Below are 16200 nucleotides of genomic sequence, written 5' to 3' on the forward strand. Positions count from 1 at the left end.
AACAATTGTTAAAATTGTCCCAGAAATTGCAGGCAACTGGCCAGTTAGGATGTGTGCAGTGACTGGTGTCATCAGGCTGTGGAAATGCTCAATTCTTCTCAGTGTGGTCTTTCTTTTTTTTCTTGCTTTGTAGGAACCTGAGTTACTTTGCAGTTAAAAGCAGCCCCGCTGGTACAATCTTGGACATATGGGAGGCACAGCATCAAAATGACAGAGACCTTGACTCTCTGGCCAGTGCTCTAGAGGAAATAGGCAGGATCCAGTGCCCTGCCTCAATGACAGCTGAAGGCGACGGTGATGAATCAGACTACAACTACGGTGGATGAATCAGAACCCCTTGCCATTATTCCAGGAGGACTCTGGGTTCGGCTCACCCCTGAGTGGGTTCAGCTCACCCCTGAGCAAGTTCAGCTCAGTCACAATATCGGAAAGATTTCTCAGGAAATGAAATATGGTTTACTGTCCAGATCTTTGGATGTGTATGTAAATAGAAATTTACTTGTAAATACTTCGAACAAGGGTGCACCAATTATAATTTATCAGACCAATTTAATCAACAATTTGTTGATTGGCTACAAAAAAAAAGCATTCATAGTTTGACTGGAAAATCCCTGGAATTACACCCCGCTACATCCCGCTGTTACTTCAGAGGTGCATCCGAAATCCTCTAAAGCTCTGAGGGACTTCCCAACTTAAATGATTGCATACTACTGTTTATTGAAGGCAACCTTTCAGCCTCGCCCTGTGGCAGTGAAGAGAGCAAGCCGTTGTCAATAATCAGTATTTTGAGTTCTTGGTTACTGTTGACTGCACTGGGTCCGAAACATCAATTGTTGCTCTGGTGGCTGTGAGTTAAGTGTAGTGACTGTAACCAGCTCAGCCGGGTGGACCTCACAGAATCTGAGTTCCCCACTTGGGGCTGTTAACCTGGTCCAATCAGGGAGCCCTGTCTGACAGATATAAACAGGTGTGTTAGGGGTTCTGTTCACTCTGAGAGATGGCTCTGTGGGAGCTGGATCAGTGTCAAAGATTCTCCGTATGTAAATAAAGAGTGATTTGTTGATGGGATGTCGGTCTCCGTGAAGTTATTTTATTAAGCAAGGGCAGTAATCCATTTATAAGTAAGTGATTCTCTGGTGCTGTAAAGCAGGGAGGTAATCAGTGATATAAGCTTGTTAAATTACCTCAGAAACAAGTGGTTTTCAAACAGGTCGTGTGACCAACGCTCTTTGAGTGGACCACTGAAAAATTCATCACTTGACCACCCACCTCCAAGTTCCTAGTTCAGTCAAACATCCTCTTCATTGAAAGATAAAAAAGAACACACCTCACTGACTCTGTAAGATCTGAAGACTTGTTTAGAAGCACACAACTAGCAGTGCACATTTTGTTGAACAGTCACATTGTGCACATCTGTGCAATTAGTAATGCACCCGGCCTTCCCCCACCAACCTTTCTGGGCTAGGGAATTAGCAGACTGCAGTCCTCTCTATCTGCAACAATCAAACTAATCCAAACAGAGCGACAAAATTTGTGATGTACCCTTTATTGCTGAAGGAATGAACTCCACACTCTGTCAGCTTTGGGCGTGAATGACGATGGGGCATGGGGTCTGAGAGATCGGTGGCTACTTCAAAAAAAAAGCCTCTCTCAGCAGTAACCGTACCCCGAATGTGAATCACTTGTCTGTGTGTGATGTCCAGTGCACGTGGATGTGTAACCTTGTGTAGATGCTGATCTGTTGTGCAGACAAAACAAAACCAGGGTCAACCAGTTGTGGCCTCTTGTTTCTGATGCAGAGCTTCACTGGTACAGCTATGCCATATTTTTACAATGTTGGTGACGGGTTGTTTAAACTGTGAAGCATGATTGCGCAGGCAGTTTTTGCCCTGCAAGTACTGCAGTCTCTTTGTTCTGTTTCCTTTATAAAACCTTACTTTTGTGAAGGATATTGAAAATGTCTAAAAGGGAAGAAAATCTATTTTAAGTGATCTGGTGGTGGAGCAGCAGGAGAGACCTCTTCGACTCTGGTTCAAATTGGTTTAATCAATTGAAATAATCATTGAAATAATTGTTGCACCCTTAAACTTAAGCAACTCATCCATTCTCTCTGGTTCCTCGTGTATATTGTCTTGTTCATACACATCTGATGTATGTATACCTGCTGAACTCTTGACGGATTTTGTAAGCTATTTACTGGTGCCTCCATTCTGCTCATCAATCAGCAAAGCCCTATTTCTATTGAAGTCCACGTGTAAAGGGTTACTTCACAGACTGGTGGTCCCTTGTGGTTTTATTTGTGTACAAATGATCATAAAGTTTCTGTGGGTCTTGAATTTTCTCCTTGTCTTCATTGATGGACTATTCCATCGTGCATGGATTGACAAAATGGTTGCAGGAGCAAAACCATAGAACTGGAAGTGTGAACAGTTATTGTTCTGAGAATGCTGAGCTGTGTGTTTGATTTACCCATGTGCTACAGCCTTATCTCGCAACCCATTGTCAAACCTCCTTGTGCCCCCCCCCCTCCCCCCACCCACACTTCTTGTCCCACATTGTGTTGATTTCGCATTTCTCAGCAATGCTTACCAACCCTCTTCTGTGTCTGCCTGCATCCCAATTTGGCCCTTCTTTCCAAGTGTATGCGTCTCCTGAATGTCTCTTATCCTTTTCCTCTCATTCAGAGGGTGAGGGCGTCACTAACCAGTATTTGCTCCTGCTCCCCAGTTGCCCTTGAGAAGGGTCAGTGAGCCATCTTGTAGTCAGGCAGGGAGATTTTTTTTCAGCTGATCCAACTGAATGGCTTGCTCACTCATTGTAGAGTTCAGCAAAGAACTTGATTACATTGATGAGGGTCTGCTTGCTCTCCCTAACTCCACTCTTGTAGATGATTCTTCCACCTCTGTCCTTCCAGAAATACCACAATCTTCCCTCCCTCCTCGAAAGTTCTCCTCTTAGTTCCTTGTGAATACTTACACCAGCTGTTTCATCTGAACTGTGCTATTAGCCTCCCCCCACCCCCACCAAGCTGTCATTTTTTCCCATTTCCTCTTGAGGTATTTATCACTGAAAAGCATTGTAGTGATCAAAGATTGGTGGATGGTTTAACAAGTATTCCACCAGCATCTTTGAGGCAATCTTTTTGGATTGCGTTGCATTAAATTTGTGACATTTAGTTTGGGATTTCACTAAACTCTTATTTAAACCATCTCTTTTTGCCTCTTTTATTTAAGGCTGCTTTAATGTCCAGTTGCAGTTAAAGGGATACAAAAACAACCATCAGCGAGTGATTCATGAGATAAAGATGGAGAGCAGGAGATATGAAAGGAATAGAATGCTGAGGTAGGTGTAAAGGAGAGTTTGAGGGAGAGAAAGAATTGGAGAGAAAAAAGAATTAGTTCATCGAAATAGAGTAAGATAAATTTAGTGACAATATAGTTGCTTGTAGTAATCTGCGTGGTGTGCATGTTATTTACTCATGTGCATGTTTTGTATTCCCTGTTGGTCGTCCCCTTCTCATTTATAAGTTATCTCCAGGAGCTGGGGGGTCAGGCATGTAGCTTGTTTGCCAACAGGGGGAAAAGACCAGGAAAAGGTGCACTGCAAGAAAAGATGGAGGACAGCCAATGTAACATCTAGCCACATTTCAATTATCCCAGGTGCCAGAGATCATTGAACCAGGCCCAATGTTGGAAAGGGGATGATGTTGATCTGTTCATCCACTCTATACCATGCCTGATTTTCACTACTTTATCTGGTTAATTATTTTGGTATTCAAATGATCCTTTTAAATGGATTTTCATTCATTCAAATTGTGACTCTTCTGAATTATAGGAATTATATTTTGTATAGTCTTATTTATACTGCTATATTTCTGTCAGTTTGGAGGCTCAATGAAATTACTTTGTGAATGGAAATGCCTTATTCCCGTATTAACATCAGTCACTAAAAAAATGATTTGCATCAAGGCTTTTCATTAACAATTTAAGTGGCAGCCTCGGCTCAAAGATTGGTTAATGTATACTTTACAATTCCAATGAATTATTTTCAGTTTTAGGTCCCTCCACTGTCCTCTGGAGCAGTGAGTGTTGCCAAAAGGCTGCACAAATAAAATATAACCACTTCTCACCCCGCCCTGAAACAACAATGGTCATCAGTGGGATTTGCAAAGTGGACTGTGCCCATGATTAATGGACCCCTTTTAGCCTTGGAACATGGAACAAAAATTCAAGTCCTTCGGTTCACACAGGGATGTCCACAACTGTTATAGTGCATCAAAAAACAGGGGCCAGGTCTTGAATGACAATTGAGCCCGCATAAGGCATTTCCTGATTCCAAGATTGCAATTCAACAGATCCCAGGACCTGTGAGGGAGTCTCTGGTGGCTTATTGTGTGTGAGAACCTTACACATGGCAGTCATGTGGCTGAAAACTGATTGCAGGTTTTAAAGCAGTGATTATAGGGATCAACAACTGCTATGATGCAGAAAATATTTCTCACTTTCCTCATGGTGCATGCTCTCGAGGGCTAAGACCTTGTAGACAAAGAGTCAAAATTGAAAGGGAATCAATGGCCTCAATTTCCCATAAGAATTACCACTGCAAATATATTAGTGAAGTGCTGCTCAAACTGATTGCTGAAGACTGCCTCTAAATGGATCAGTAATCAAAGACTCCCTTTTAAATTATAATATGATAAAACCACTTGGAATATCTGAGTGAATTTGCACTTTCATGACCATTTTTGAATTTAATTGCTTAAATATTGATTAAGGTCCCCCCTTTTGAACAAGTTAAACAAGTAACAGTGGGTAATTTTCCTTGCTTTTCACATTGCTCCTCTGTGTGCCTTCCCCTCTGATCTGAGGCAGCTGGCTCACTCTGCAAGTCATAAATGAGCCTTGACCCTCAACGTCTCCCTCACCTTTGCGTACTGCTTGACTGTTTTGCTTGTCCACTCGTGCATAAAGTTTAAGGCCCAGCCTACATGCCTTTCCATAGACCTGTGTGTGTATTGACCTCATCCATCTCAAAAACCCTGTGTGTGCACTGGAATCCTCCTCCTCTGCTGTCCCAGGCCCTGCCTAAAGTCGAAAATCCTGATCCCACAGAGCCCATCCGCTGTAGCTTTCCAAAGTTGTACTGCATTGACCCTGTCTCAAGACTTGGAAATGGTCACGACCCCTCAGTCAGACCTGTGATCGCAGAGATGAGAGATGACCTTTTGGTGCATGGGAGCGTGGATTAGATGGATTGGCCATCGTGTCTCGGGATGTGCACGCTGGGTGGGAATTAGCTGGGTGGGAAACGCAGGGTTACGGGTATAGGGTGGGTGTGGGTGGATTGGTGTGGACTCAATGGGCCAAATGACCTGCTTCCACACTGCAGGGAATCTGTGATTCTGTGAATCTTGAAAGAGTCAGGAATGCAGGCAACAGCTGCCATACAATTGCTGGAAAATTGCAGAAGGACACAAGAACATGGGACAAAAGTCACCCATTAATGAGAACACACACCTTGAGCAGAATAATTGGACATCAGCGCCTGAATTACCTTAACCCTTGCATTCATAGATACATTGAGGTGCTGTTAATGAAATAACAGAACAGAACAGCATAATATCTAGGAGCGGGAATAGGTCATTCAGCTGTTACAGCTGGCTATTCCATTCAGTGAGATCATGGCTGATCTTCCACACCCAACTCCATTCTTGTGCACTATCCCATAACCCTTCATGTTTTTAGTAGGTAGATATCTATTGACCTCTGTCCAAACAGATTCAATAACTGAGCTTCCACAGCCCTGTAGGTGGACAGTTGTAAAGATTCAACCACTGAGTGAGGAAACTCAAGTGCCTAGAAACAGATGAGGAGATTTATTGTTTAAAGAACATCTTTGAATGTTCAACACAGTGGATTATGTTTGCCATGTCAGTGAGCTTAGAACGAAGGTGGCAGCCTCCCAACATGTTTGATTTGATTTATTATTGTCACATGTACCGAAATGCAGTGAAAACTTTTGTTTTGCATGCAGTACAGCAGATCATAACATACAAAGACACATCGATCAGAGGGTGATCGAATAGAGTAAGGAAGACAAGGCTGCGGCTCCAAAGAAAGCACACAAAAAGCAAGATCGATATTTCATTTGAAATGTGAGATGTCTATTAACAGCGGGGAAGGAGCTGTTCTTGAATGTATTGATATGTGTATCTTCTGCCTGATGAAAGAGGTTGAAGAGATTATGACTGGGGTAGGAGGGGCCTTTGATGATGTTGGCTGCCTTTCGGTGGCAACAAGAAGTGTACATGTAATTAGTGTTTTCCGAATCTACAACCACTTTTCCAACACAGTAAGGAAGTATCCTTTTGCACTACGATATACTTAGTTCGAGATTGATAAAAACTGAATCCCCTTCATCTCTCTCTCTGTTCAATCCCTCTGCTGACCCCACATCAACCCCCCCCCCCACCACTGACACTATCCATCTTGTGATCATGAGGGACATATTGATGCAGAAAAGAGCTATTTTCCTCCAGGCTATTCTTTTTGCTCCCACTGGTGAGGGTGATGGGAGGAGCACTCATGAGGAAGCTCAATGAGCTTTCAGTCCACCATCAAAGTCAAGACAGAACAACAAGGGGACTTACTCATGAAACAAGAATCGAAAATGCTGGAAATACTCAGCAGGTGAGTTGCGCATCTCGAGTTGAAGATGACTTCTTCTGAAGACCGCTCAACGCTGGCTTCACGATTTCTTTCTGGTGCAGTGGAGTAGGGTTGGATGTCTGGTGAAACAGCATGTAGTGTCTGTAAGTGAACAGTTTCATTAAATCCGTCTGCTGAGTGCAGAAGATGTGGTTATCATGTCTCGTTGTGAAATGAACGAGCTCAGGAGTTAGCCTGGTCCTGCAGAGTGGCTGTGGCAGCAGTGAATTCAAATTCACCGTCTATCCAATGCAGACTGGACAACTCAGTGGTTCCTAGGACGTCTCGTTGTGTGAGTGGGTTAATCCATTCAACATAAAAGAGCTTAAAATCTCTCCATTTGACAAGCTGGGACATAGTTTAGTGCACTGAATTTCCACACAGGGGTAAAGCACAGCATCAGTTCCAGGCTATTTTGCTTTGTGATTTTATCAAAAAGCTTTTCGGGAAGTGTATACTGTATACTGCAGCTGATTCTGATGTGGAGTCTAACTTCGCAGAAATGCACAGGCCAGAGGGGCAGAGTCGAGGAGAGGTAGTTGGTGAAAAATAAAGCAGGTGTCACCACTCAGTACTTTTCAGGCAATTCCTCTTTTCAGTTTTCGCTGAAGGTAAAATCCAACAGCTTCTCATACTCATTAGCAGGATCCTACCTCCCCCTGTTGGCTTGAGATGATAATTGCAGCCATGTACCCGTACTATGCTTGGGCCGACCTTACTTAGCACACAGGAGTTTACCATCTCAATCATAAACTGGTCGTGCAATTTAAGATGTTTTATTGAAACACAATATGTGGTTCCTGATTCAGCAGGAATTAGGCTAGTGCATACGCATGATAACACAGTGAGCTATTGTTGGAGGGTAAAAATCATTTGCTGCAGTAAAGCCAAATTCTTTTCAGGGCCGATGACTGATCGAAATTTAGAGAATTCACACTGCTTCAATCACACAAGATCTTCTCAGCCGTGTAGTGCTCTGTGTAATTTATTCCGTATTTGTCCAAGGGGTGCGCACATCCCTGGCAAGGCCAACATTTCTTGCCATTGCTGACTGCCTTTGTCAAGGTCATACAGTACATACGTACAGATGTACAGCACAGAAACAGACCCTTCGGTCCAACTTGTCCATACTGACCAGATATCTTAAACTAATCGAGTCCCATTTGACAGCACTTGGCCCACATTCCTCTAAACCCTTCCGATCCATATATCTATCCACATGCCCTTTAAATGTTGTAATTGTACCAGCCTCCACCAGTTCCTCTCACAGCTCAATTGATTCACACAGCAAGTGAAGAGATCCTTAAGTCCAACATCTCCACGCCAGGCAATTTCCCAAACTAAATTCGTCCTACTTGTCTGAGTTTGCCCCATACCCCTTCCTATTCATGCCCCTGTTCAGACGTCTTTTAGATGTTGTAACTGGATCTGCATCTATCACTTCCTCTGGCAGTTCATTTGATATATGAACCACCATCTGTGTGAAAATGTTGCCCGTCAGGTCCCTTCTAAATCTTTCTCCTCTCACCTTAAAAATATACACCCTAGTTTTGAATTCCCCCACCCTATGGAAAAGAACTTTTGTAAGGTCACCCCTCAACCTCCTCTGCTCCAGTGAAAACACCCCAGCCTCTCCTTATAACTTAAACCTTCCAGTCTCAGCAACGTCATGGTAATCTTTTCTGAACCATCTCCAATTTAATAACGTCCTTCCTATACTAGGGCAACCAGAATGAGATAAAGTACTTCAAAAGTGGCCTCACCGACATCCTGTACAACCTCACCATGGCATCCCAACTCCTATATTCACTGGTCTGAGCAATGAAGGCAAGTGTGCTGAATGCCTTCTTAACCATCCTGTCCACCTATGACATAAACTTCAATGAATTATGTACCTGAGCCCCAGGTTCTCTCCGTTTAACGCCAATATTACTCAGGGCCCTACCATTAACAGTACAAGTCCTACCCCTGTTCATTTTAACAAAATGCACTATATCTTGCATTTATCCAAATTAAAGACCACCTGCCACTCCTCAGCCCTTTGGCCCAATTGACCAAGGTGCTTTTGTAATCTTAGGTAGCATTTTTCGTTGTCGAAAATACCATCAATTTTGGCATCATCTGCAAACTTACTAACCATTCCTCGTAAATTCTGGTTGTGGTCTTGACTCTATTCACTATTTCATTGACTAATGACACTCTGAAAGAAAATACTTCTGCTCATCTCCATCTTATCTGGAACTGTAGTTTGTCCCTCCGTGACTCTCAGTATGTATTTGTTGACCATCTTCTGCTATTCATCTTCAATTCACCTTTTACAAGTTTGGAGCTGTAACCAGCCAGCAGGTTGTATAAATAGAAAGAAATGTGCTTTCATTCAGTCAAAACTTTTAAATGCATCAGAAAAAGAAGTGTCTCGAATTCTCATTGTCAAAAATCACTGTTTTCAATATTTTCCACAAGCCTGTTTGACTATATTAAAATGTGGCTGGAAGTGTTCTTTATCCCTCTAGCTGTATTTCACTCCCTTCCTCCTCAGACAACTGATCAGTGGCTGTAAGAATCGCTGAAAATTAATATGAACGGAAATATTTTGTTGAGGTGATCTAGTTTGTATCCAGATGCTGAAGATTGGTGGTCCTTTGCCTGCACCACATCTTTTTCATGTTCATGCTTTGCACCAGTCTTTAGAATGAAATTGTAGAATATCTACAGTGTGGAAGCAGGCCATTCAGCCCATCAAGTCCACAATGACCCTCTGAAGAGTGTCCCATTCAAGCCAATCCCATCCCTGCAGCCCTGCATTTCCTATAGTTTATTCACCTTCCCTGCACATCCTTGGACACTTTGGGCAATTTAGCATGGCCAATCTACCCAAGCTCCACATCTTTGGACTGTGGGAGAAAACCAGAGCACCTGGAGAAAACCCACGCAGACAGGGGAGAATATGCAAACTCCATACAGACAGTTGCACGAGGTGGAATTGGACCCGGATCCCTGGTGCTGTGAGGCAGCAGTGCTAACCACTGAGCCACCCAGGAAATAACCAGGATTGTTAGGAATAGAAGAGGAGGACACACAAAAGGAAAATACTTGGTTTGCAGCTGTTCAGAGTTAGACTGTCAAAAGGTGTTGGTCTCTTCCCCATACATGGGCACACGTTTGCGAGGGATGATAGACCAGGAAGTTCTCAGACAACTTGTGCATCCTCACACCTATAAGAGGATGAAAACGTTGGAGAAAAAGAGGAATAATTGACTCAGTGACTAGAGCAAGGAAAGATAAAGTATATATGAAGGGAGGGGAGTCACCAAATGAGGGAGGGGGGTCACACCTGTCTTCTTCTGTGGCCTTGTGCCCTCAAAAAGCCCTTGCTGTCAAGGCTTCTGTCACCCTCATTCATAACACAGGACGAAGCCTTTTCACAACTGTTGTGTAACCCCAGATGTTGCAAGTGTGTGTCCTGAAGTGGCGAAAAGTGGTGATCTCAGTGTCAGTCTGCAACATTCTGCCTGAGTCAGTTTGTGTTCTAGCTCTCCCAGAGACTCGAGCACTCAAATGTAAATGCTGTTTCTCAAGAGAAGTATTAAAACAAGATTCCAAAGGCTTTCTCCACTGATATCCATGGTACAATTTTGAAGAAGAAATGGGGAATCCTCTTCAATATCAAGGCAAATATTTCTCCCTCAGTTGAAAAATAAATTGCTTTGTCATTGTCACAGTGTCAAACGGCAGAACATACTTTGTGTGCACTTGCTACCATCCTTCCTACACCAAAGTAAGGTGTGGAGGTGCCGGTGTTGGACTGGGGTGGGACAAAGTTAAAAATCACACGACACCAAGTGATAGTCCAACAGGTTTATTTGGAGGTACAAGCTTTCAGAGCACCAGCTACGTAATGAAGGATTAGTACTCCGAAAGCTTGTACTTCCAAATAACCCTCTTGGACCATAACCTGATGGTGTGTGACTTTCAAAGTATGTCATTGAAGTGCTGACGAACATCTTCAGCACAGTGGAAGATGATTTAGGAATGCAATCTTCTTAAATACAAGCACTTTTCTGTCTTTCAAATTTGCAGATCACATGAGTGTAAAGTGTGCCCTATGAAACCTTATGAGGGGTGCACACTCTCTCCCTTTGGCTGTGCACCCAGATGGTCTAAGCATGGACAATGTTGAATCCAGTGGGCGTGGAGCATATAAAATGAAATAGCAAAGTGCATTGGATATTTGCAGCTTTGCCTCTGGGCATTGATCCTTGTGATGCTTGGATTATTCTTCTGTTTTGGAAAAGACAATTAGATGAACTCACAGGAGAAGCTTGTCTCCTGATATTGCCAACAGTCTGGCTGGAAGGAGTGAAAGTATATTTGCTGACAACGCTGTGAAGTAATTATTGCAGTTTGTTCATGGCTGACTCTGATAATGGCAATCCAATCCAAGATCCTTGGATGGTCATGTCAAACAGCACACATTAGGAAGTCTTTGCCTCAATACATGTAAAACATCCCAGTTAGCTTCATGAGTGTTCGTAAGCTGAAGTGCGTCAAGGAATATTTCCCTTTGTCTGCACATGAAGAGTAACTCAAAGCAGATGAGGTGGAGAGAGCTCCTTTCGTTGATTCTAACGTCAGAAAAAGGAGTCCATACAGCCCCTTGGGTCAGGTCTTCTGTTCAGTCAAAGCATGGCCACTCTGTATCTTGACTCCATGTTTTTCTTCTTTATTCTTTCATGGGATGTGAGTGTCAGTGGCATGGCCAGCATGTGTGGTCCTAATTGCTCTTGAACTTGAGTGACTTGCAAAGCCATTTCAGAGGATAATTAAGAGTTAACCATGGTGTTGCTCTGGAGTCACGTGTGGGACAGACTGTGAGAAGTTGACACAGTTTCTTCCCTCAAAGGCATCATTGAACCAGGCTGATTTTTGTGATACTGGATTAGTGGCGCTGGAAGAGCACATCAGTTCAGGCAGCATCCAACGAGCAGTGAAATCGACGTTTCGGGCAAAAGCCCTCCTGATGAAGGGCTTTTGCCCGAAACGTCGATTTCGCTGCTCGTTGGATGCTGCCTGAACTGCTGTGCTCTTCCAGCGCCACTAATCCAGTATTTGGTTTTCAGCATCTGCAGTCATTGTTTTTACCTTGTTGATTTTTGTGATAGTCAATGATATTGTCTTGGCGCAATAATCGAGGCTCAGTTCATTTCTTCTTTTTCCCTTTTTATCCAGAAGTCCTCTTACACACAACTGAACTTCTGTTTTCCCCAGCATTAAATCACTTGTGATATTTTCGCGTCTGTTAACAACTACTGTGTTTTGATTAAATTCATTAAATTACATGCAAAATGCATGAAGTGCAATGCAGACAACCAGGGAGGGGAGGTAGAGAGACAATGAGGGAGAGGTAGAGAGACAGGGAGAGGGCAACACCAACCCTTAAGCATTGAGTATCAGGGGCCCTCTATTAACTCTGGAGCACGTCCAGATTCATTCATAGCGGGACCGTCATTTGTGATACTGTCACCCTGCCTCAAAAGATCTGTCACAAAAAGTAACTGTTTCAGAGAAGACCGTATAAACCCATTTCTATTAAATTCCTGAAGCAGGCAAATCATGTTAATCATGCCTGCTTTAAATGGTAGGGATTGCTTTGGAAAGAAACATTTGCAGAGTTTTTTTTTTAAAAAAGGGGAGGGGAGATAAGATGATGAGACTGCTATGTTGGAGAATAGGGCACAATGGAGAGAATGTCTGTCTGCTGTGCTACGTAATCCTATGAGCAGCCAACTATTTAATGGAATTGATGTTAACATGATGGGTGAACTGTCCTTTCAAAGAACTTTGGTGTACCACACTGCTAAGGTGATAAACAGTGCCTCATGCAGAACTGAGACCTGAAGACTGGAGAAGGCTTCCTTTTTGGGTGCTTTTCTGGGCATTGATAAGGTGAAAAACAAAAGATCTTCTCCCGTGGGTGAGTGAGCTCAGAACTAGAGGCCTTTTTTTAAGGTGAGAGGAAAAAGATTTAAAAGGGACAGCTCGTCTCCTTGATTTGTTTGTGCAATGAACTTCCCAAGGAGGTTCGGGTACAGTTACAAAATTGAAGAGACATTTAGCTAGGTATATGAACAGGGAAGGTTGAGAGGAATATGGGCCAAATGCAGGCTAGTAGGACTAGTTTAGTTTGGGAAACTTAGACGGGTTTGATCAAAGGGTCTGTTTCCATGTTGTATGACTCGATGACTATACGGAAAAGTTAGTGTCAGGTATACCAAGTCCCAGACTACACAGGCAGTTTCTTAAAGTAGTTGAGCAAAACCAACCATGACAATCATGACTGAACAAGAAGGACCTCCAAAGGTACTAATTGCCAGGTTACCCCCCACTGCTTTGTGGAAGTGAGTACAGGAACAGGAAATGAAGATAGATGAATGCATGGCCGGAAAGACGGTGCATAAGGGAGGGTTTTAGATTCCTGGGGCACTGTGGCTGGTTCTCGGATACACGGGACGTACACAGACTGGATGGGTTGCATCTGACCGGAGCCAGGACTCAGTTCCTTGTCAGGCACTTTGTAAGTGTTGTTGGGGAGAGTTTCAACTAACTCAGCAGGGGAGAGTGAACCACGAGAGGATGTCAGAAAGTAATATCAGGGCACACAAAATGCTGCAGGAGGCAGATAGTACCACAATAAAATAGAATGAGTTAACAGGTGGAGTTGGGTAGGTGAAAACAATGACTGCAGATTCTGGAATAGAGTGGTGCTGGAAAAGCACAGCAGTTCAGGCAGCATCCGAGGAGCAGTAAAATCGATGTTTTGGGCAAAAGCCCTTCATCAGGAATGCAGGGCTTCCTGTACACCTGAAGAAGGGCTTTTGCCCGAAACGTCGATTTTACTGCTCCTCGGATGCTGCCTGAACTGCCGTGATTTTCCAGCACCACTCTACTCCAGAAGGTGGAGTTGGAGTAAGGGAGAAAGTTATTATGTCCTGATGTATGTTTAAATGATCTGTCTTGGTGTGCAGGGGACAATTTCATCATCTGCAGGTGACCCAAAACTTGGGACAACTGTAATCTGCAAGATGGACGGTGTAAAACTTTAAAGGACAATGACATATTGGTGGAGTGTAGGTGGGGAGATGAAATTCATGACCGGGGAACTGTGAGGTGATGCACTTTGATACAAAGAACGTGGAGAGACAGTACAAAATAAGGGACGCTTTTCTAAAGGATGTGCAGCAGCAGAGAACTTGAGGGTGTTTGTACATAAATCATAAAAGATGGTAGGACAGACAAAGAGAGCTGTTAATTATGCACACAGTATCCTCGGCTTCATAAAGTATAGGCAGAGAATAGGACAGCGAGGAGGATATGATGCTTTTCATATGATACATTAGACCTCACCTGAAATGAGTAGTTGCAAGTGCCATGTTTTACGAAGGACGTGAATGCAATGGAGAGAGTGCAGATGAGGTCTGCAGCTGTGGAGGAGAGTTAGAGTTAATGTTTCAGGTCGGGTGACCATCCTCACAACTCAGGCCTGCTGAGCTTTTCCGGCAATTTCTGTTTTCGTATCTGACTTATGGGGCGTCCGCAGTTCTCTCGATCTTTGCAAGAATGGTTCCAGTGATGAGAATCTTCAGTCATGGGGCCGGGTTAGCAAGACTGGGGATGATTACCTTGGAGAGGAGAAGGCCAAGAGGAGGTTTGATCGAAGTCTGCAAAATCGTAAACCAGGGCGAATCAGAACCACAGAATTCCGACAGTGGGGAATGATTCGGCCCGTCGAGCACACACTGACTCTCCAAAGAGCAGCCCACCCAGACCCACCCTATCCTTGTAACCCTGCCTTTACTGTCCCAAATCCATATATCCTGCACATACCCTGACACCACGGACAATTTAGCATGGCCAATCCGTCTGACCTGTTTGGATTGTGGGAGGAAAGCGGAGCACCTGAAGGAAACCCACACAGACACGGGGAGAATGTGCAAACTCCACACAGACTGTCGCCCCAGAGTGGAATTGAACCCAGGTCCCTGGCACGATGATGCTGCAGTGCAAACTACTGACCTTCCATGCTGCTCTCCCTTCTACCTGGATCAAGAACCAGAGGGGACAGTTTTAAAATGTTTTGCAAAAGAAGTAAATGTGACCAGAGAAAAATCTTTTTATTACAATTCGTAACGAATTCTGGAATGCAGTACCTGCATGTGTCATGAACACAGGCTCAGTTGAGGTATTCAAGAGAGCATTGAATGATTATTTCAACACTAATAATCTGTAGGATTCGAGGAAAAGACAAAACATTGACATTGTTAAAATGCATCTGCAGTCTTCACTTTCTACTGTTAAATTGCATAATGGTTCCTTATGCATCATTGTCATTTTGTTATTTAAAAATGGTGATCGCTTTTCTGATCTCCCTGCACAGTAGTTCTGTTTTACTGATAAACAAACAGAACTTGCACCGTCTGTTCTTATAATAGCGTTCCTTTATCTGTGATCTCTGGCAAGTTTTCCCAAAGCAGTTGTGCATTGATTGGACAATGTCCAAATGGTTGTTTAGTTTTTAAAAACTGCTAGCCTGTTGAGATTTAGTCTTGGCTGCTGATGGCGGAAGGGGCTTCACTGAGTACGATTCTCAACAGAAATTCTTGCCTAACTCTGCCCAGGGTGAAGAATGAGCTACTGCATTTGCTTGGTTCGACATAACTGGAGTATTGCTATAAAAAGGCATCTGGTCAAAGCTTCTGGTCTTGTGCTTATTTTGTAAAAATAATACAAATGTAAGGGGAAAATAGCATTGACACTTACGAGAGTCCCGTTTGTTTGGCAATGATAGCCATGCTGTGGAGGTGCCAGTGTTGGACCCAGCAAAGAAGTTTACCTCAGAATACAACGGGACCTTCCTCAGATGGGTTTAGAAGTGGCAGATGGAGTTTAATTTAGATAAATGTGAGATGCTGTCTTTCGGAAAGGCAAATCAGGGCAGGACTGTGCACGTAATGGTAAGGTCCGAGGGAGTGTTGGTGAACCAAGGGACCTTAGAGTGCAGGTTCATAGTTCCTTGAAAGTGGAGTTGCAGGTGGATTGGATAATGAAGAAAGCATTTGGTATGCTTGGCTTTGTTGATCAGTGCATTGACTACAGGAGTTGAAAGGTCATGCTGCAGCTGTACAGGACATTGATTAGGCCACTATTGGAATACCGCAAGCAACTGTAGTCTTTCTCCCATCGGAAGGATGTTGTGAAACTAGATAGTGTCCAGAAAATATTGACAAGGATGTTTGCCAGGGTTGGAGGGATTGACCTATACAGAGGGACCGAATAGGCTGGGGCTGTTTTCCCTCAGAGACTGAGGGGCGACCTTATAGCAACTTATAACATAATGAGAGCATGGATAAGGTGAAGAGGCAAGGTCTTTTGCCTGGGGTGGGGGAGTCTACAACTAGAGGGCATACATTTAAGGTGAGAGGGGAAAGGTTCAAAA

General features: G+C 43.6%; 1 protein-coding gene across 3 annotated transcripts in view; it reads left to right on the forward strand.

Annotated features, from left to right (window-relative positions):
- LOC140459648 (netrin receptor UNC5D-like) overlaps positions 1-2336 on the forward strand; it is a 453166-nt gene extending 450830 nt beyond the window's left edge. For all 3 annotated transcript variants that reach the window (XM_072553978.1, XM_072553979.1, XM_072553980.1), the window contains exon 17: positions 134-2336. In XM_072553978.1, the coding sequence (XP_072410079.1) occupies positions 134-326 (193 nt within the window). In that variant the 3' untranslated portion in view covers positions 327-2336. The remainder of the gene's footprint in view (positions 1-133) is intronic.
- The last annotated feature ends 13864 nt before the right edge of the window (positions 2337-16200 follow it).

Source organism: Chiloscyllium punctatum, chromosome 35 (genome assembly GCF_047496795.1).
Source record: "Chiloscyllium punctatum isolate Juve2018m chromosome 35, sChiPun1.3, whole genome shotgun sequence".
Lineage (NCBI taxonomy): Eukaryota > Metazoa > Chordata > Chondrichthyes > Orectolobiformes > Hemiscylliidae > Chiloscyllium > Chiloscyllium punctatum.